The sequence below is a fragment of the Oncorhynchus clarkii genome, chromosome 30 (assembly GCF_045791955.1).
Source record: "Oncorhynchus clarkii lewisi isolate Uvic-CL-2024 chromosome 30, UVic_Ocla_1.0, whole genome shotgun sequence".
Taxonomy (NCBI): Eukaryota; Metazoa; Chordata; class Actinopteri; order Salmoniformes; family Salmonidae; genus Oncorhynchus; species Oncorhynchus clarkii.
The window spans coordinates 24,580,552-24,602,969 of record NC_092176.1 but is presented as its reverse complement, the minus strand read 5'-3'; the positions used below and the strand labels follow the sequence as shown (position 1 = coordinate 24,602,969).

General features: G+C 42.4%; 3 protein-coding genes and 1 long non-coding RNA gene across 4 annotated transcripts; 1 reads left to right on the top strand and 3 right to left on the bottom strand.

Moving 5' to 3' along the window:
* On the top strand, positions 1-13,087 carry LOC139389420 (alpha-L-iduronidase). The gene is made up of 14 exons (XM_071136163.1): positions 1-373; positions 905-1,045; positions 1,182-1,264; positions 7,843-7,950; positions 8,053-8,148; positions 8,317-8,519; positions 8,713-8,892; positions 9,097-9,313; positions 9,645-9,854; positions 11,581-11,702; positions 11,881-12,006; positions 12,154-12,230; positions 12,298-12,398; positions 12,506-13,087. The coding sequence occupies exons 1-14, from the start codon at positions 225-227 to the stop codon at positions 12,604-12,606; spliced, it is 1,914 nt and encodes a 637-aa protein (XP_070992264.1). The 5' UTR covers positions 1-224; the 3' UTR covers positions 12,607-13,087.
* Positions 12,786-15,185, bottom strand: LOC139389421 (purpurin-like). The gene is made up of 6 exons (XM_071136164.1): positions 15,069-15,185; positions 14,775-14,893; positions 14,442-14,578; positions 14,140-14,252; positions 13,819-14,031; positions 12,786-13,515 (listed from the first exon to the last, which is right to left on the bottom strand). The coding sequence occupies exons 2-6, from the start codon at positions 14,877-14,879 to the stop codon at positions 13,505-13,507; spliced, it is 579 nt and encodes a 192-aa protein (XP_070992265.1). The 5' UTR covers positions 14,880-14,893; positions 15,069-15,185; the 3' UTR covers positions 12,786-13,504.
* A 1,074-nt stretch (positions 15,186-16,259) lies between these two features.
* Positions 16,260-18,034, bottom strand: LOC139389419 (uncharacterized). Its single transcript, XR_011629405.1, has 4 exons — positions 17,886-18,034; positions 17,257-17,311; positions 16,854-16,952; positions 16,260-16,616 (listed from the first exon to the last, which is right to left on the bottom strand). It is a non-coding gene; the product is annotated as an uncharacterized lncRNA (long non-coding RNA).
* Positions 18,035-19,462: 1,428 nt separating this feature from the next.
* On the bottom strand, positions 19,463-22,084 carry LOC139389670 (potassium voltage-gated channel subfamily V member 2-like). Its single transcript, XM_071136548.1, has 2 exons — positions 20,669-22,084; positions 19,463-20,045 (listed from the first exon to the last, which is right to left on the bottom strand). The coding sequence occupies exons 1-2, from the start codon at positions 22,001-22,003 to the stop codon at positions 19,785-19,787; spliced, it is 1,596 nt and encodes a 531-aa protein (XP_070992649.1). The 5' UTR covers positions 22,004-22,084; the 3' UTR covers positions 19,463-19,784.
* Between the last annotated feature and the right edge of the window lie 334 nt (positions 22,085-22,418).

Sequence of the window (22,418 nt, the reverse complement as noted above, 5' to 3'; positions counted from 1 at the left end):
GCACAATCAGCTGAGCGAGCGGAACTGTTACGTTGACGTATGACAACAAACTACTGTACTTAGCCTAGCTATCGTTGAAGTACTGAGATGTATCATTTAAAATGCTCCTTTATTTCAAGGATGATGCCTAGCTCCTAGTCATGTCATAACATTTGCAGCCATTACTTGTGCGACTATGTTTATCTACGTTTTTGTTAGTAGCTTGAGTTAGCTGTCTTGCTAACATGTTCAGTTTGATGCATCCTGTAAACTTGTTTGTCTTTGCATTGTTGATGACAATACCCAATGCTGTAGGCTCTTCATATGAGATCACAGTGGATGTCGGAAAGCCATCAGGACATCTGAAACATTTCTGGAGGAGCACTGGTTTCTGGTAGGATAATGCACCTTTTTGATTTATTTTAGAGTCATATTTTGTGGCTATGCTACCTTCCATGGCTACTTTCTGTTAGTCAATGACCACTTTGCAACAGTGTTAAAACAATATTTTTTTTTTAAACTACCTTATTATTAAAATAAGGGCAGGACCACATGCAAAAAAACTATTTGTCATAGGCTATTTTGTATTCGTATTTATTGAGGACCCCCATTAGCAGCTACTCTTTCTGGGGGTCCTAAAAACTTTAAAAAATTTAAAATATTACTATAACACTTTTCACAACACATTAACTGTGTTCCCTCAGGCCACTACTCTACTATCGCATATCTACAATACCAAATCTGTGTGTAGAGTGCGTTTTTATCGTGTGTATGTGTGTCTCTTCACAGTGGCCGCTGTTCCATAAGGTGTATTTCTGTTTTTTAAATCTGATTGACTTTGGTAAACACAGGAATTCCCTATGGGTGGCTCAATTTGCCCGACTACTCAGTTAATTGTAAACACATGCTTTCTTTCCCTCTCCAGCCCCCCTCTTCCACACACCCAGTCCAACCAGTATGACCTGAGCAGGGACCAGGAGCTGAACCTGGCCTACGTGGGCTCAGTCCCCCATGGGGGGATTCAGCAGGTTCGGATCCACTGGATGCTGGAGCTGATCACAGCACAGTGAGTATGGGGTTGCCTGCTTTAGGGCCTTGAGGTGGGTTAGTAAATCAAATATGTACATGTTAAGTGACCTTTGTATGTTGTATATCCCATTGTGATATGTCGCGTTAATCTAATTCAAAGTATTGTTTTGTAGCATTGACAAAGGAGAACTCCAGTACAACTTTAGCCAACTGGACCAGCTGATTGACCTCTTGTGGATAAATGGACTACTCCCAGGTACAGTACTTTCACCCACCTGATCTGGTGACTTTTATATATATATATATATATATTATAGTTGAAGTCAGAAGTTTGCATACACCTTAGCCAACTACATTTAACTCCGTGTTTCACAATTCCTGACATTTAATCCAGGTAAAAATGATCTGTCTTAGGTCAGTTAGGATAACCACTATTTTAAGATTGTGAAATGTCAGAATAATAGTAGAGTGATTTATTTAAGCTTTTATTTCTTTCATCACATTCCCAGTGGGTCAGAAGTTTACATACACTCTATTAGTATTTGGTAGCATTGCCTTTGAATTGTTTAACTTGGGTCAAACGTGTCAGGTAGCCTTCCACAAGCTTCCCACAATTAGTTGGGTGAATTTTGTCCCATTCCTCCTGACAGAGCTGGTGTAACTGAGTCAGGTTGGCAGGCCTCCTTGCTCGCATACGCTTTTTCAGTTCTGCCCACAGGTTTTCTATGGGATTTGTGATGGCCACTCCAATACCTTGACTTTGTTGTCCTTAAGCCATTTTGTCACAACTTTGGAAGTATGCTTGGGGTCATTGTCCATTTGGAAGACCCATTTACGACCAAGCTTTAACTTCCTGACTGATGTCTTGAGATGTTGCTTCAATATATCCACATGATTTTCTGTCCTCATGATGCCATCTATTTTGTGAAGTGCACCAGTCCCTCCTGCAGCAAAGGACCCCCACAGCATGATGCTGCCACCCCCGTGCTTCACAGTTGGGATGGTGTTCTTCGGCTTGCAAGCCTCCCCCTTTTTCCTCCAAACATAACGATGGTCATTATGGCCAAACAGTTCTATTTTTGTTTCATTAGACCAGAGGACATTTCTCCAAAAAGTACAATCTTTGTCCCCATGTGCAGTTGCAAACCGTAGTCTGTCTTTTTTATTGCAGTTTTGGAGCAGTGGCTCTTCCTTGCTGAGCGGCCTTTCAGGTTATGTCGATATAGGACTCGTTTTACTGTGGATATAGATACATTTGTACCTGTTTCCTCCAGCATCTTCACAAGGTCCTTTGCTGTTGTTCTGGGATTGATTTGTACTTTTTGCACCAAAGTACGTTCATCTCTAGGAGACAGAACGTGTCTCCTTCCTGAGCGGTATGACAGCTGCATGGTCCTATGGTGTTTATACTTGCCTACTATTGTTTGTACAGATGAACGTGGTACCTTCAGGCATTTGGAAATTGCTCCCAATGATGAACCAGACTTGTGGAGGTCTAGATCTTGTTTTCTGAGGTCTTGGCTGATTTATTTTTATTTTCCCATGATGTCAAGCAAAGAGGCACTGAGTTTGAAGGTAGGCCTTGAAATACATCCACAGGTACACCTCCAATTGACTCAAATAATGTCAATTAGCCTATCAGAAGCTTCTAAAGCCATGACATCGTTTTCTGTAATTTTCCAAGCTGTTTAAAGGAACAGTCAACTTAGTGTATGTAAACTTCTGACCCACTGAAATTGTGATCCAGTGAATTATAAGTGAAATAATCTGTCTGTAAACAACTGTTGGAAAAATGACTTGCGTTATGCAAAGTAGATGTCCTAACTAACTTGCCAAAGCTATAGTTTAACAAGAAATTTGTGGAGTGGTTGAAAAACGAGTTTTAATGACTCCAACCTAAGTGTATGTAAACTTCTGACTTCAACTGTGTATATATATATATATATATATCTTGTGGCAGACCAGGAGGTTGGGTCAAGACGTTTACACAGATCAGACACGGACAGAGTATGATTAGCTCGGTTTCAAGGGTGTTTATTAAATAATAAATCAAAAGAAAAGGATAATTCTCCCCTATGAAACCCTCTCCGGGATACCGTCTTCAACTACACAGAAGTCACCTTACTTCTTCCAGTCCTCCCCTGTGTGCTGCCCTTCTGGCAGCTTTATGGGGCTTGTACAGCTGGTTAGCAATCAGCCCTTGATTACTCAAGAACTCCCCAATCAGCCCCAATTAGTCCTGGGTGGAGAGCCCGTCGAGACCTGGCACGTCCAGCAGATGGAGCCATCGCCTCATGATGTATACTCCGTCTGTCACCAGGCTTCAACGAGTCTCCCCCTGGTGGCTGACCTGCTTGTACGCTACTAAAAACGTACATACGCATATGTATGTGTGTGTATGAATGTGTGTGTGTATGTATATATATGTGTGTGTGTATACATATGTGTGTGTGTGTATGTATGTATGTTATATATATATATATATACACTGCTCAAAAAAATAAAGGGAACACTTAAACAACACAATGTAACTCCAAGTCAATCACACTTCTGTGAAATCAAACTGTCCACTTAGGAAGCAACACTGATTGACAATAAATTTCACATGCTGTTGTGCAAATGGAATAGACAACAGGTGGAAATTATAGGCAATTAGCAAGACACCCCCAATAAAGGAGTGGTTCTGCATGTGGTGACCACAGACCACTTCTCAGTTCCTATGCTTCCTGGCTGATGTTTTGGTCACTTTTGAATGCTGGTGGTGCTTTCACTCTAGTGGTAGCATGAGACGGAGTCTACAACCCACACAAGTGGCTCAGGTAGTGCAGCTCATCCAGGATGGCTCATCAATGCGAGCTGTGGCAAGAAGGTTTGCTGTGTCTGTCAGCGTAGTGTCCAGAGCATGGAGGCGCTACCAGGAGACAGGCCAGTACATCAGGAGATGTGGAGGAGGCCGTAGGAGGGCAACAACCCAGCAGCAGGACCGCTACCTCCGCCTTTGTGCGAGGAGGAGCAGGTGGAGCACTGCCAGAGCCCTGCAAAATGACCTCCAGCAGGCCACAAATGTGCATGTGTCTGCTCAAGCGGTCAGACACAGACTCCATGAGGGTGGTATGAGGGCCCGACGTCCACAGGTGGGGGTTGTGCTTACAGCCCAACACCGTGCAGGACGTTTGGCATTTGCCAGAGAACACCAAGATTGGCAAATTCGCCACTGGCGCCCTGTGCTCTTCACAGATGAAAGCAGGTTCACACTGAGCACGTGACAGACGTGACAGAGTCTGGAGACGCTGTGGAGAACGTTCTGCTGCCTGCAACATCCTCCAGCATGACCGGTTTGGCGTTGGGTCAGTCATAGTGTGGGGTGGCATTTCTTTGGGGGGCCGCACAGCCCTCCATGTGCTCGCCAGAGGTAGCCTGACTGCCATTAGGTACCGATATGAGATTCTCAGACCCCTTGTGAGACCATATGCTGGTGCGGTTGGCCCTGGGTTCCTCTTAATGCAAGACCATGCTAGACCTCATGTGGCTGGAGTGTGTCAGCAGTTCCTGCAAGAGGAAGGCATTGATGCTATGGACTGGCCCGCCCGTTCCCCAGACCTGAATCCAATTGAGCACATCTGGGACATCATGTCTCGCTCCATCCACCAACGCCACGTTGCACCACAGACTGTCCAGGAGTTCGGCGGATGCTTTAGTCCAGGTCTGGGAGGAGATCCCTCAGGAGACCATCCGCCACCTCATCAGGAGCATGCCCAGGCGTTGTAGGGAGGTCATACAGGCAAGTGGAGGCCACACACACACTACTGAGCCTCATTTTGACTTGTTTTAAGGACATTACATCAAAGTTGGATCAGCCTGTACTGGATCTTTTGAGTGTGACTCCAAATCCAGACCTCCATGGGTTGATAGATTTGATTTCCATTGATCATTTTTGTGTGATTTTGTTGTCAGCACATTCAACTATGTAAAGAAAAAAGTATTTAATAAGAATATTTCATTCATTCAGATCTAGGATGTGTTATTTTAGTGTTCCCTTTATTTTTTTGAGAAGTGTGTATATATATATATATATATATATATACACACAGTGCCTTGCGAAAGTATTCGGCCCCTTGAACTTTGCGACCTTTTGCCACATTTCAGGCTTCAAACATAAAGATATAAAACTGTGGGACACAATCATGAAGTGGAACGACATTTATTGGATATTTCAAACTTTTTTTACAAATCAAAAACTGAGAAATTGGGTGTGCAAAATTATTCAGCCCCCTTAAGTTAATACTTTGTAGCGTCACCTTTTGCTGCGATTACAGCTGTAAGTCGCTTGGGGTATGTCTCTATCAGTTTTGCACATCGAGAGACTGAAATTTTTTCCCATTCCTCCTTGCAAAACAGCTCGAGCTCAGTGAGGTTGGATGGAGAGCATTTGTGAACAGCAGTTTTCAGTTCTTTCCACAGATTCTCGATTGGATTCAGGTCTGGACTTTGACTTGGCCATTCCATTGTAGATTTTGCTTTATGTTTTGGATCATTGTCTTGTTGGAAGACAAATCTCCGTCCCAGTCTCAGGTCTTTTGCAGACTCCATCAGGTTTTCTTCCAGAATGGTCCTGTATTTGGCTCCATCCATCTTCCCATCAATTTTAACCATCTTCCCTGTCCCTGCTGAAGAAAAGCAGGCCCAAACCATGATGCTGCCACCACCATGTTTGACAGTGGGGATGGTGTGTTCAGCTGTGTTGCTTTTACGCCAAACATAACGTTTTGCATTGTTGCCAAAAAGTTCAATTTTCGTTTCATCTGACCAGAGCACCTTCTTCCACATGTTTGGTGTGTCTCCCAGGTGGCTTGTGGCAAACTTTAAACAACACTTTTTATGGATATCTTTAAGAAATGGCTTTCTTCTTGCCACTCTTCCATAAAGGCCAGATTTGTGCAATATACGACTGACTGATTGTTGTCCTATGGACAGAGTCTCCCACCTCAGCTGTAGATCTCTGCAGTTCATCCAGAGTGATCATGGGCCTCTTGGCTGCATCTCTAATCAGTCTTCTCCTTGTATGAGCTGAAAGTTTAGAGGGACGGCCAGGTCTTGGTAGATTTGCAGTGGTCTGATACTCCTTCCATTTCAATATTATCGCTTGCACAGTGCTCCTTGGGATGTTTAAAGCTTGGGAAATCTTTTTGTATCCAAATCCGGCTTTAAACTTCTTCACAACAGTATCTCGGACCTGCCTGGTGTGTTCCTTGTTCTTCATGATGCTCTCTGCGCTTTTGACGGACCTCTGAGACTATCACAGTGCAGGTGCATTTATACGGAGACTTGATTACACACAGGTGGATTGTATTTATCATCATTAGTCATTTAGGTCAACATTGGATCATTCAGAGATCCTCACTGAACTTCTGGAGAGAGTTTGCTGCACTGAAAGTAAAGGGGCTGAATAATTTTGCACGCCCAATTTTTCAGTTTTTGATTTGTTAAAAAAGTTTGAAATATCCAATAAATGTCGTTCCACTTCATGATTGTGTCCCACTTGTTGTTGATTCTTCACAAAAAACAGTTTTATATCTTTATGTTTGAAGCCTGAAATGTGGCAAAAGGTCGCAAAGTTCAAGGGGGCCGAATACTTTCGCAAGGCACTATATATGTATGTATGTATATATATGTGTGTGTGTATATGTGTGAGAGAGTATCCCAAACATGCTCAATGGCTTACATGTCTTGTGATGTGCAGGCCACGGAAGAACTGGGACATTTTCATATTCCAGGAATTGTGTACAGATCCTTGTGACATTGGGTTATGCATTATCATGCTGAAACATGAGATGATGGCAACAGATGAATGGCACGACAATGGGCCTCAGGATCTCGTCACGGTATCTCTTTCCATTCAAATTGCCATCGATAAAATGCAATTGTGCTTGTTGTCCGTAGCTTATGCCAGCCCATACCATAACCCCACCACCAAGGGGCACTCTGTTCACAACATTGACATCAGCAAACTGCCCGTCCACACGACACAATACACGTTGTCTACCATCTGCCCGGTACAGTTGATACCGGGATTCATCTGTGAAGAGCACACTTCTCCAGTGTGCCAGCGGCCATCAAAGGTGAGCATTTGCCCACTGAAGTTGGATACGACGCCGATTTGCAGTCATGTCAACACTCTGGTAAGGATGAAGAGCACGCAGATGAGCTTCCCTGACAGCTTGTGCAGAAATTCTTCAGTTGCCCGGGTGATGGTCTCAGATGATCCCGCAAGTGAAGAAGCTGGATGTGGAGGTCCTAGGCTGGCGTGGTTACAAGTGGTCTGGAGTTGTGAGGCCGGTTGGACGTACTGCCAAATTCTCTAAAATGACGTTAGAGGCGGCATATGGTAGAGAAATTAACATTAAATTATCTTGCAGCAGATCTGGTGGACATACCAATTGCATGCTCCCTCAACTTGAGACATCTGTGGCATTGTACTTTGTGACAAAACTGCACATTTTAGAGTGGCCTTTTATTGTCCCCAGCACAAGATGCACCTGTGTAATGACCATGCTGTTTAATCAGTTTCTTGATATGCCATACCATTCAGGGGGATGGATTATCTTGGCAAAAGAGAAATGCTCACTAACAGGGATGTAAAAAAAAAATTGTGCACAACAGTTGAGAAAAATAAACTTTTTGTGTGTATGGAAAATGTCTGGGATCTTATTTCAGCTCATGGAACCAGAACTTTACATGTTGCATTTATTTTTGTTCAGTATATGCTTTCTCAGTAGTATTTTTCTTTTTGACTATGGTTCATATTGAGGTTTTTTTTCTACTTGTTTGTTCCAGGTTTTGAATTGATGGGCAGTGTGAACAACTACTTCACCAACTTTGAAGACAAAATGCAGGTGGTGGAGTGGAGAAACCTGGTGCATCTCATTGCAAAGAGGTATATTGGTGAGTATACTGTTCAGTGATAGGTGAACACACAGTAACCCATGTAATCTTATGGATCATATAAATGGTATACTCACTAACACTATTCCTCCTGAATTACAGAGAAGTATGGCTTGGGAAGTGTATCTCTGTGGAACTTTGAAACATGGAATGAACCGAACAATCATGACTTTGACAACGTCACTGTGTCTATCCAAGGTATAAAAATGTAAAAATATTCCGACAGGTGGCATCAGTCCTGTACCATCATACTTTCTGTAAGGAATTGAAAGAAAGCATAATATAATCTCATTTGATGAATAATAATTTGTATGTGGTCTGTATCTCAGCACCTACTAGAGGCTATTGGTCTGCTTCCACCTCCAGGGTTCCTGAACTACTATGATGCCTGTTCTGAGGGCCTGCGGGCTGCCAGTAGGGCCCTGCGCTTGGGCGGTCCAGGAGACTCCTGCCACACCCCACCACACTCCCCCTACTGCTGGGCTATGCTGCAGCACTGCTACAATGGCACCAATTTCTTCACTGGGGAGACAGGGGTGCGGCTGGACTACATCGCCCTGCACAAAAAGGTGGGCCTGGGACCGTGGTGTGTGTAAACTGCACACCTTCATTACTATGTTTTAACAATTATTCTGTCTGAGTCTAGTCTCCTAACAAGAGAACAGTGCCTAATCCTGACAATTGAAGCACTCACAGTTTCAGGATGAAAACTGGCTTGGGCTTGTGAGACTCAGTTCAAGTTTAGGTTTTGCTTTCTTTCAGGGTGGAGGCTATTCGTTACCCATCATGGAACAGGAGATCCAGACAGTGAGAGAGATCCAGGAGCATTTCCCTCTCTTCCAAACTCTGCCAGTTTACAATGATGAGGCTGATCCATTAGTGGGCTGGTCCAAACCTCTGGCGTGGAGGGCTGATGTGACATATGCAGCCATGGTGGTCAAGGTATGAAACAGTTAACTGACTTGTCTGTTATCTGTCCTGATTGTTATCTCCTATGTCCATCAGGTTTGGGGTCAATTCCATTTAAATTCCAAACTTTCCTCATTGAAATGCATTGAGGAACATTGGAATTGGAATTTCAGTATACTGTGCTTATTGAATTGACTGTATTGAAATGGAATTGACCCGAACCCTGCTGTCCACCAGGTGATCTCCCAACACCAGGACATGCTGTTGTCTGACCAGAACAACACCATCAACTACACCCTGCTAAGCAATGACAATGCATTTCTCAGCTACCACCCTCATCCGTTCACCCAGCGCACCCTGACGGCCCGTTTCCAGATCAACAACACCCAGCCCCCCCATGTCCAGCTGCTCAGGAAGCCTATACTGACCGTCATGGGGCTGCTTGCTCTGCTAGGTGAGGCTCTCTCCTGTAGTGACCGTCATGGGGCTGCTCGCTCTATTTATTTACGTCACCTTTATTTAACCAGGTAGGCCAGTTGAGAATAAGTTTTCATTTACAACTGCGACCTGGCCAAGATAGAGCAAAGCATTGTGACAAAAACAATAGTTACACATAAACAAATAATAATAAATAAGTAGTTATTTTCAATAGCTGTTGTCTTTTCTTGTAGTGATAAGGTATAGAACAGTTCTTGCTTTTTCCCATCAAATTTAGGTGGGACTTAATCTGTCTACCCAGATGTTCTAACTTTATGAAATTATGTTTATTATTGTTTTGCAAAAAGGAGAGACTCAAGTACTGTCTGAGGTTGTGGAGGTTGCGGGGACCGACAACAACACAGTGGGGATCCTTGCCAGCACCCATGACCCCCTCATGTCCTGGACCTCTGACAGCTGGCAAGCCACTGTGCTGATCTATAACAGCGATGACACCAGCACATCTACCACCACCGACCTCATTAGGGTCTCTCTCAAAGGATTCACAGGACAGCAAGGTGGGTGTTGACGAATGTCTGAATCAGGACTAAGTTTTACTTCATATGTAGAGTACATTCAGAAAGAATTCAGACCTCTTCCATTTTTCCAGTTACATTACAGCCTTATTCTAAAATGGATTGAATAAAAAATCCTAAATCTACACACAATACCCCATAATGACAAAGCGAAAACAGATTTTTAGAAGTCTTTGCAAATGTATAAAAATAAAATAACATACCGTAATACTTATGTAAATCAGACACTTTTCTATGAGACTCGAAATTGAGCTGAGGTGCATCCTGTTTCCATTGATCATCCTTGACATTTTTACAACTTGGAGTCCACTTGTGGTAAATTCAATTTATTGAACATGATTTGGAAAGGCACACATCTGTCTATATAAGGTTCCACAAAACAAAGCCATGATGTCAAAGGAATTCTCCGCAGAGCTCCGAGATAGGATTGTGTCGGCACAGATCTGGGGAGGTGTACCAAAAAATGTCTGCAGCATGGAAGGTTCCCAAGAACAGTGGCCTCCATCATTCTTAAACGGAAGAAGTTTGAAACCACCAAGATTCTTCCTAGAGCTGTCCGCCCGGTCAAACTGAGCAATCGGAGGAGAAAGGTCTTGGTCAGGGAGGTGAAGAAGAATCCAATGGTCACTTTGACAGAGCTCCTCTGTGGAGATGGGAGAACCTTCCAGAAGGACAAGCATCTGTGTAGCACTCCACCAATCAGGCTTTATGGTAGAGTGGCCAGACGGAAACCACTTCTCAGTAAAAGGCTCATGACAGCCTGCTTTGAGTTTTCCAAAAGACACCTAAAGACTCTCAGACCATGAGAAACATGATTCTCTGGTCTGATGAAACCAAGATTCAACTCTTTGGCCTAAATGCCAATTGCCATTTCTGGAGGAAACCTGGCACCATCCCTACGGTGAAGCATGGTGGTGGCGGCATCATGCTGTAGGGACCTTTTTCAGTGGCAGGGACTGGGAGACTAGTCAGGATCGAGGCAAAGACGAACGGAACAAAGTACAGAGAGATCCTTGATGAAAACCTGCTCCAGAGTGCTCAGGACCTCAGACTGGGGCTAAGGTTCACCTTCCAACAGGACAACGACCCTAAGCACACAGCCAAGACAACGCAGGGAGTGGCTTCGGGACAAGTTTCTGAATGTTCTTGTGGTCCAGCCAGAGTCCGGACTTTAACCCGATCGAACATCTCTGGAAAGACCTGAAAATATCTGTGCAGCAATGCTCCCCATCCAACCTGACAGAGATTGAGAGGATCTGCAGAGAAACTCCCAAAATACAAGTGTACCAAGCTTGTAATGTCATACCCAAGAAGTCTCAATGCTGTAATCGCTGCCAAAGGTGTGGAGTAAAGGGTCTGAATACTTATGTAAATGTGATGTCTCAGTTTAATTGTAATAAATGAGCAAACATTTCTAAAAACATTTTGTGTTATCATTATGGGGTAGTGTGTATATTGACACAAAAACAATTGAATACATTTTAGAATAAGGCTGTAACGTAACAAAATGTGGATAAAGTCAAGGAGTTTGAATACTTTCTGAAAGCACTGTATATAATCAACTTTAAATGTTTCTTTGATGTTGCAAACAAAATTGCGGTTGGATTAAAATGTATTATCAGTTCCGTAAGTATTGGATTTGAACTGTGTTAGTAGATGAGCAAAATAGTGACTTCAGCAGTTTCATGAATTGTGATTTTGACTTTAGGACTTGTGTATGTAACATATTACCTGGACAACAATGTGACCAACCCATCCCAGCTGTGGCAGAGCATGGGCAGCCCAGACTACCCCACAGCAGAGCAGTTCAGACAGCTGAGGAACATTGAGGTACAAAGAAAATGAAAATAACATTTCTCTCAAATAACTAAGCTTGTATTTCAGTCAATCACATCATAAATTCCTCTTATTTTTAAGTGACAGCAATGTATGAACATGGTCAGTTTTTTTTATGGAATGAACTACAGCCATTGTAGCTGAGCTGAATGGTTTGTTGATTTAACCCTAGGATCCTCAGGTGGATGGACCTCTGCCCTTCCCTGCTGAAGGCATCCTGACCATGTGGGCCAAGCTCTGTGTGCCCTCTGTCCTCCTCATACATGTGTGTGCCCAGCCCAAGGCCACGCCAGACCAGGTCAGTGCCACCAGCTGACATGGGCTTTGATGACAGTATTATCCACACCTTGGTGATTAATTTGTCTATCATTTCTTAGGATGGTATTTTCAAACTGTCCTGTTAAATCATCAATACCCTAACTGTATTTTATTGATCTCCTATAAGGTGAATGGATTGCGATTCATCAGCATCACAAAAAGCCAAGTTATGATTGTGTGGACAGATGATTGTGTAAATTCCAAGTAAGTACTTTTTTGTGGGGGGCTCTTCTACTTAGTGGTGAGTTGACATGTCTTATTTTATTTGTAGGTGCATTAAGACATTTGAGGTGGAGTTCTCCAAAGACCAGGAAGAATTCAAGAGGGTAAACACCCGGGATACCATTTTCACGTCCTATGTATATTCACCAGGTAAAAATGGTTTAGAAAGTTAAAACTTTCTTTTGTGATCTTATGCAATAGTTGGCCTGTATTAAGCATTGTGGATTCACATTTGAAAATGTGTCATTTGATTACAGAAAACCTGGAGGTTAGTGGTAGCTACAGAGTACGAGCTGTGGACTACTGGGGAAGAACTGGAGAATATTCACTGACTGAGAAATATTCAGAGGAAAACTAGAAGTTAACTAGTGTTTCCTACATGGTACCATGACTGATTGTACAAAAGCATATTTTTTTTGTAAAATGTTTACTTTCAGAAAATATAATCGGCATTATTGACTTAGTCTGAAATGTTTGTTTACATGGAATAATTTTTCCATACAAATATTTTGTAATTTCACAATCAATAAGTAAAACTTTTACCATTTTGAATATTTGTTTAATGCTCATGACAGTGATAACATTAGAATGCTCATGTTTTTCCCCTGGACAATGTACTCACCAAGCCAACTAAGTTTCTTTAAACTCTATTGTTGCCAACACAAACTGATGAACAGTGAATGAGCAATAACATAGTGGTGTTAATATTCATATAGGTATTTCTGTGATGTAGAGTCTACCTCCATTGGATTGGTGCAGGCGTCATGCTCAAATGTACAATTACTTTTATATACAGTACCAGTCAAATGTTGACACCTACTCAATTTTTACATTGTAGAATGATAGTGAAGGCAAACTATGAAAGAACACATATGGAATCATGTAGTAACCAAAAAAGTGTTAAACAAATCAAAAGATTTTAGATTCTTCAAAGTTGCTACATTTAACCTTCGACAGCTTTGCACACTTGGCATTCTCTCAACCAGCTTCACTTGGAATGCATTTTGATTTGTTTAAAATTTTTTGGTTACTATATGATTCCATATGTGCTATTTCATAGTTTTGATGTCTTCTACAATGTAGAAAATAAAGTAGGTGTCCAAACTTTTGACTGGTACTGTACATGAGGGGCATAATATAATTTATAGAAAAAAAATCTTATGCGATTTCCCTCTTCAGTCATCAGTAAATATCTCTGTCCAAGCCAGCACGTTGTAGGGATCCCTTGGCAGCACAAGTTCCTTCATAGTAGACATTCAGCAAGCTCCTGTTGAGCAGAGAAATCAGAAGAGGGTCAACTGGGATGCTAAATTTGTTGGACATCCCAAAAATAAACATTTGCTTTAGTTGTAGAAAGCACATTTATGCTGGTAATAAATATTTGTTGAGTAGGAGATGAGTTAAGTAACTCTCAGTGAATGTTTGTAAAGGCGGCACTCAGCATTTACAGTAATGCAGACAACACTGATCCTTCCTCTTTGATGGTGTAGTCCGGATTACTATAAAGCATTTCATAACTATTGTTGATGTAAGGGCTTTATAAATAAAATATGAAAAATGTAACCCATACCAGACTGCAGCACGGGCTCAAATTGTCCGGCCATGCAGATCTCTTCCTGCTTGGCGCGAATGCTCCTCTGGATGGCTGGTGGCAGGCCACGGGGGTTACGGGAGAATATCAGGGAGTAGCCATCCTCACAGCTTCCATCGTCCTTCAGGGTACGGCAGGCATATGTGATGGCATAGTTGTCATAGTCGGTGTCAATCACCCAGTAGTTGTCACCTGAGAGAAGAGGAGAGTATTGTGAGTATCGTGCGCAGCTTACTAGTTGTTATTGCTGCATCTGTGTCTAAGTGTATTTGTGTATAACGGTATATTTAGTAGACGTACCTCCGCTGGACAGATAGCTGGCCAGGCCCTGGTAGTTCATGAACATCTTTCCAGGGTTGGCAGAGTCTGGCACAGTGTACTGGGCAGCCATGTCAGCGCACACAACCCAGAATCTGTAAATAGGGGAAAGTATTCATGTAAAATGGCTTTAAGTTACAAACATGTAGTAGATGTAAGGTTTTCAGTTTGACCCTTATACACAGATTCGGAAAGCCATGTTCAATTTAAGACTATTACTACTTTTAAGACTACTATTAAGACTATTACCATTTCACCAGAAATAACCTCCAGGCAGCTCTTACCCAAAAAGTGTGACACGTCCCTTGGAGGCGGCGACCATGGAGCCGTCGTCACCGATCGTGTACTCAGCTGAGATGTTGTCCTGGAGGAACAGTCCCTCAGGGTCCTTCTTCTGCAGAGCGTACCACTTCCCTGCGTACTGGAGCACACACAGATAAACTGTTTGGTTGAAGAGCCTTGCAGGTAGCCTAGGCAATTATTATTTCCTCCATACTGGAGCAGGAGTGTTGCAACTATTTTTTCTAGCTGTGTACTGTGGCGCTAGCACATAAAAGCAGATGTAGGGCCTTGCAGGACAGCTTGGTCTTCTATAGAGGACTGTTTGTTTTACTCACTCTCTTGGGGTCAAAGTCCTCCTTGACATTGAAGCTGTCCACCACACAGGAGGCAGCCCAACTCTGCTCCAGACCCGCCAGGAGCACCACCACAAGGGCCAGCATATGGAAGTCCGTTTCTAGAGGAGAAATTCCATAAGTATAACTTCATATGTAATAAAAACAAATCAATATTTTGATAAATCACAATAGCTGGTCCTCTCAATTGGTAACTACATTTTTATAAAAAGCCCATAACATAAAAATATTCACAGCAACATTTTAACATTCCCATGAAAAGTAGCTAAAATGTACCTTTTCAGGAACAAAGCAAGAGGTTAAGCTTCAATGAAGTTGCAGGTATGCATTTCTCTTCTGTCTAGGATCCTTATATACACAAGGCACAGACGAGCTCACTGATTATTTTCACATCTTGGTCCTAAGTGGAGGGTTAAATCTTAATCTATTACTAATCCAGTTAACAAAATCCTACCCAAAAACTGTTGCACTCTCCCATACACAATGAAATGGCTTTATGTAATTGTAGCAAGGGTATTTTCTAGTCTAAACACAGAGAAAGCACATCTAGGGAATTAGTTTACCTTAGCCAAGCCAAAGTACTGTTTACATATGGGCATGGCAACACCAAGGTATTAGTTCTTTAGTGACATGGAAATTAAATGGAAATAAATTACATGCATGTCTTATCAGTTGGTAACATATTCATTGAACAATGATTAATAATTAGGGATTGGATATCAAGTTCAGGCAGTTGAAGAGTAAACAATTATTCAATTGTAAGAATACATGCTTTATGAAATTAACAGTCCACGTGGGACTGTTAATGCCCCTGGGTTAAGTAACATGATCTGTTGCACCAGTTTGTAATCCCAGACAAAATGTTCTTGGACAGACCGCTGAAGCACATTACAAGAGGGTTGACGCCAGGTGAAATGGGTGCATAAGTGTCATTTCTGAAAATTATTTCAGTGAGCAAGGCCATTCATTGGATCATCCCTTGCTAATATATACTGTACACTATAGATAATATAAATAGTTGACAAATAAAGCTTTTGTCTTTTTCTATTATTAAAACCACTTCTGTCATTGTTGCCTGGGGATGAGCTTGAATGACTGCGTCTTGGCACCTTTGGCTTTCGGCCATGACAACACAGTGCCTGGTCAAGGGTCTGCTCCACTCTAGTCATGACAGCAGACCACAGTCGTCCCATTTACGTGCATGGCCATGACACAGAACAGTACGATCTTGTTTCATGTAATAATGTTTGTTTCATGTAGCTTCAGTTTTAATGTCCAGAAGATTAGAAAGAACAAATATTAGAGTTGATGGTTGATGAATGACGCTTCATAGTGTAGACTAGGGGGGGATCCATAATAGCATATCCATTACTCAAAAACAAAGGAAGTGTGACAAAAAAATAAGTTATTGAAGCAAGTGCAAGGAAAATGGAGAAAGGATGAAAGAATGATGATTCAAAGACAGAATAAATATTTACCATTTATTTATCAAGTAGTATGTATGACATTGTCATGAGGGTGTGTAACAAGGGTACAAACATTTAACTTTACTTACAATACTGCATTTGTGATATTACAGTTGAATCCAAATAGCAAGCCATTATTTTATATGCCATGTAAATGACTACAAAAAACTAGATTTGGTCTCCAGACCAAGTGAGGGTTTATCGGTTAGAGTGCACACGTCAGTAAAATAACTGTGCCGGAGAGTTTTGGACCAAGTATATCCAGGAAAATAAGAGTGGAAAAATACAGGAGCAGTGTGAAGAGCTTCACAGTAACTTCTCCCAGTGCCAGCTCATTTCAAAATCGACTCTTCACTGGCTGTAGTGAGAGACCAGAAAAAAAAGTAGGTGTCAAGTTTCTATACAGAAACAATCAAGTGTTTAATAAAATGAAGTAGCTGTTTTTACTGCCATATGTTGTTATTCAGGCTATTCCTATAGAACATGCAAAATACCTATTGGACATATATCTAAGCATGCAAATGTGTTTACTTAAAAGAACAAACATGAGAGCAAATTTGCCAGTAAACTCTTAAAAACAAACATGGACGTTTACCTTCTGCTAGCGCCTTGGCAATTTTCTCTTGTTCTTCACGAACCTTCTTCTCCTCTTCCTCAATCCTTCGTTCCTCTGCAGCAATAGGCTTTAGTTCATCTGAAATTAATTTAGAGGGTGTTAAAATCAAAACTTAAAATGGAATTACTTTTGAAAAAAATCAAACAACATATGTTATGTTTAGAACTATGAAGAATCCTATGTTATTGCAGGTTTTCAACAAGTTGGAGGTCAGTGTCTGCATGGCTTCAATGTTAAGGTTGCTAGTTTAGCTAATGTTAGTCTGTGGCCACAGTATAGGACATTTGTACTGTATGCCACCACCTGAGGCGTCCATACGGCATGCCGCCTGTCTGCACAGTTAGAGTCAATGCAAAACCTTTATTCAAGGTTCACAACTCACCATATCTCCTCTTGCCAAATACTATACCAGCTAACAACGCTGAGTACCTTGCGGTCTGTAATGAGAAACAAATTACGCATATCAGACAGTATCACTCAGGCAATTATTTAATGCTAACATTAGACAAACGCTAGCTAATTCACGGGCTTTTTTATTTCACATTTATTTAACTAGGCAAGTCAGTTAAGAACAAATTCTTATTTACAATGACGGCCTACCCCGGCCAAATCCCAACGACGCAGGGCCAATTGTGCACCGCCTTATGGGCCTCCCAATCACGGCCAGTTGTGATACAGCCTGGAATCGAACCAGGGTAGACCGCTGCGCCACTTGGTAGTCCACAACAACAATCTGCATGCAATGTCAAAGCTGTCAGCTGATGCATAACATGCGCAAATTATTGCAGGTTTGGAAGTAATAGCTATGTGTTGAAAATGTAGCTAGCTAACGTTATTCATTATTCCACTAGCTAGGTTGTTAGTTAGCCAGCTGTCTTGAGTTTGGCAGAGGTCTTGGACAATGCAGCATTGTTATGCAACTTATTCGCTGCAAATTAGGAAACAATTCACGATTTATTTTTAAACAAAACTACTTTCAACAGCATGTTACACAAATGTGTTGCCACAAACCTTAATAAGCGGTGACACTGCCACTGGCGGGACCATTTTGCTGCTGGTTTGTGTTGGTTAGCCTGCTCCGAAATTTTTGCACAACAACAGCACCAGAGGTCACTCTACTGATGAAAAGGATTGTGGGAAATTGCCGGTGTCTAATTTTGTTAGCGCTATCTGGAATCCTTGGGATGTCCCTCCCTTTAACCATAACCCTTACCTAACCTTAATCATGGATTAAACCATTGGAAATACTGTAATGAAACAGTCCCAATGATCCCGTATAGCGTTATCAAAGCCACAATGTCAAGGACATTTCTATTTCTACAATGTCTCTTTTTAAAAATCAATTTTTAAACCTAATCCTAACCTCAACCACACTGCTAATTTTATGCCTAATCCTAACCTTACATTAAGACCAAAAACCTCATGTTTGTTGTCATGAATCTTTACGATATGGACATTTTAACTTTGTGGCTGTGATATTTAGTGAAACCCCCCTTCAAGTTCACTTGTATATGTATATGTTTTATAAAATTACAAAAATATCTTGATTTTATCAAATTTTATAATCCTCAATTTCATAACCGAGTATTTAGCTCAATGTTCTAGATTATCAAGTGTGACGTATTAAAATCGGTCACCACCTTCTGCTCTATCAACACTAACCACAAGATGCCAGCAGCTGCAAGCTTTTGTGGGTCTTTGCTTCAGACAGGGAGCAGGCTAATTGGGCAGGATCAGACAGATTAGTAGAGTATGGGATCTACTCCTGCTGTAGTGAATGTATTTGCTGCTACAGAAAGCTTATCATCATGGTAAAGTGTTCATACATTCCAAAGCATACATGCCAAGCCTATTTTAATGATGCAAAACATACTCACTCTCACAATCAGTAGGTAAAATATGTTGTTTAGTTTTTCCATCTGGGATTTGGCCTCATTCTTGCTCGGCATGACACATGAATGACAGCAATTTACAACAACCCCTCTCTTCCTTTAGGCTTGGCCCAGCTTCCCCACCTGCCCAACTGTCCTTATGTCATGTTCGTGCTTCACGTAGTCATTGTTTTCAAAGCACTCCAAAGCCAGCTGCAGGTACTGAGGTAGAATAGCGATCAGGTCCACCGTGTTGAGCATGCTCCTGGCGAAAGTCTGGAGGTCAGGTGTGGACACATTTACAACAACCCCTCTCTTTAGTTATTATGCCCACAGCCTCTGGAATAGCCTGCCAGAAAACCTGTACACATCATTGCTTTGTTAGTGAGTGACCATGTTTGCCTCTGCAGCAGTAATATAACGGCACATACAAAAATCATGTAGCATTATTTCTCTTTATTGAGCGTACAAGATATGATTGCAAAATCAAATCTCATTAAAGCTCCATGTTATTCAAGTGTTCAAAAAATACAAATTAAAACTGAGAAGCAGCATGTGACATAAAGGACATTAAGCAAAGTAGAAAGTGTTTCAATCATTAAATGCATAAAAATATATTAAAAAAGGAGCAAATAGAATCAACTTGACCTGACAGGGCAATGCACTTATGACAATGCACTGTCTATATGGTATTGTTAACAGGCCTACCTTTTGGGTAATATGTGTGAAGTGCAGGGGTAGAAATGGAGAAAGAAAATCACTCCTGGAGCCCTCCAATGTAAAATCTATGAATTCAATGTGAAATGCAAAATTTTACATCGCAAAATGTTTTCACATCCAGAACCCCCTTCCCCCAGACTCCCTCCCATTTCCACCCATGGAGAAGCATATCTGATGGGTAAGACAAAAGGGTGCATGGGTTTTCAGCAATTTCAAAGTTAACATTACTTTATTCAACCCGATACTATATATGTTGCCAATGTAAGAAAGATCAGGCAGATATTGTGTCTTACAAAGTCCTAAACAGTTAGCTGTAGCATCATGTAGTGTGTCCAACTCCACAACAAAGTGAGATCTTCATTGCTGTCCTTTTGGCAAACCTAATTTTCCCCCGGTTCTTCATGTTTGCGGTGTACTCGTGGGATTTCAGTTTGGCGTAGTAGTCTGAGAACTTGTTGAAGAGGATGGAGATGGGCAGTCCGTTCAGTATGATTCCAAAGGAAATACAGAAGAAAGCAAAGAGACGCCCCAGGATGGTCTCTGGATACATGTCTCCATAGCCCACGGTGGAGATGCTCACCTGGAGGGCAGAAATTACAAGAGTTATGGAACTTGAACCCCTTTCACAGTGAAAATGTAAAAGTGTTATCTGTCCCACTTCAGTCACAACTTAAGAAATTCATATCATACCCTTTCAGAAAGAGATATACAGGGCCTACAAGTGGCCTGACTTTATGTCCAGAGTGTTGATCATAATTAAGCACATATGGCATGCTTCATGTGAACAGGCATGGACATGGACAGATACACATATTCTAATGGAGGTGCGCTGACCTAAGGTCCACCCTGTAATAGCATTATAGTATTAAGACACTATCCAGGAATCATATAAACCATCCATTTAAATAATGCCAGGCCATGCAGTTCATATAAAACAGTTACTGGTACTTTGATCAGTGTTTAAGCTTATCATTCAGTTAGTGGCCACTGACAGCCATTAGTACACAGTGCAGTAGGTAGTATTATGAGGTGACTACAGAGCGAGCCATAGACCAGACACACTACAGACCTGAAGCCAGACCTGAGCGTCCCTGCATCATCGCTGGAAGATCACCAGAAACAAAGCTGACTATAAAGCTACAGAGAATGAAAGTTTGACTTTTTAAAAACTCCTAACGGCCTATTGTGAACTAATATACTTACAGCAGCCCACCACCATGCATGGGGGATGCTTGTGAAGTTGGTTTGGGGCACGTCATGCTCCACAGTGTAGACCATGGCAGAGAAGGCGAAGATTCCCATGGCAATGAAGAGGAAGAGGCAGCCCACCTGCTGGTAGCACTGGCGGAGTGTGAAGCCAAACGCCCTCAGTCCGGTGGAGTGGCGCGCCAGCTTCAAGATACGAAATATACGCATCAGCCGCATAATCCGCAACACCTGGCCCAGCTTCCCCACCTGCCCAACTGTCCTCATGTCGTGTTCGTGCTTCACATAGTCATTGTTTTCAAAGCACTCCAAAGCCAGCTGCAGGTACTGAGGTAGAATAGCGATCAGGTCCACCGTGTTGAGCATGCTCCTGGCGAAAGTCTGGAGGTCAGGTGTGGACACCAGCCTGAGCAGATACTCCATGGTGAAAAACGCAATGCACAGAGACTCCACAAATTCACAGTAGGTCTTCCCGCTCAATTGGCCAGAGGGAGTCTTGTACTGCATATCCTCTACTGTGTTGAGTGTCATGGCCACCAGGGATACCAGGACAAACAGGCTGGAGACCAAGGCCATGAGCTTGGCAGGGACAGATGAGAAAGGTTTTTCCATTAGGTTCCAGATCACTCTGCGGTTATGGCCCATGAACATGTCCTGAAACAGCTCCTCATTCTCCTCGATCTCCACCTCGGCCTCCAGCTCTCTCTGGATGTTCAGCTGCTCGTTTATTTCGTCCTGTCGCTCCTCAAAGGAAATCCGGCAGCAGCGGTGGGTGTTCTTGATCCTCACGCCCCAGTAGTTGATCTCCTCCAGAAAGTTTCTGGGACACAGCTCATCTTTTATCCACAGCACCCCAGTTCTGTAGAAGGTGAAGATGTTGTTGAAAATCTCTGGGTCCCTGTCGAAGAAGTACTCATTTTTCTTGACTTGGTAATCGTCACACAGGTCCAGTTTCTTGTTGTGGTCTGTATAGGTGGCAAGCCGCCCTATCCTAGTTTTGGGGTACCTGGCCGCCAACCGGTAAGCTATCTGATAGGACTTCCCCCCAACATTGATGTTGAGATTGTAATTCTTGGTGGGTGAAGCCAGCCTTGAAAGAAGAGCCAAAGGCTTCTCATCTTCCTCATCCTCATACTCAGAGTAGATGTCATAAATGTCCTTGCTCAGTTCCTGCATGGAATTCCACTCTTTTATACAGCTGTCCTTGGTGAATGGAAGGGTGCTGTCTTCTGAGGGTCTTCTAAGTTCAGCACTAGGCCCGGTGACTTTGTAGTTAGGGAAGAGGCTCTGCCTCCTGTTCCAAAGGTTGAGCATCCTCCCGGTGCTTCCCATGTCGTTGCCTTCCGTGGGCTATACAGCAGACGGCAGATTGAAATCTGTGAGCATTACTGTTCTACTTTAATACCCCCCTCTGATTAAGCACATGCAGAGAATGTTAGCAGGATGCATTGCGTGCCACGGCCCCATCAATGATGCTGACAGAGGATCCGTGTGCTTACAGAATATTTGCATACCATTATCCCCTCCCAAGCTCCTCTGGCCCGGTGTGTAATGTAAGTGCTTTAATGTGTTTGGACCCCAGGAAGAGTGGGGATCCCTAATAAATACAAATATGTCTGTCAGTGAACACACTTCATCAACTCACTTCCTTAGAGTCTGTAAACAAGTCTGTATACGGTATGTGTCATCAAACTGAGTATATGAAGACAAACTGATACATGAACTCTCCCCTTCATGAATTCATCAA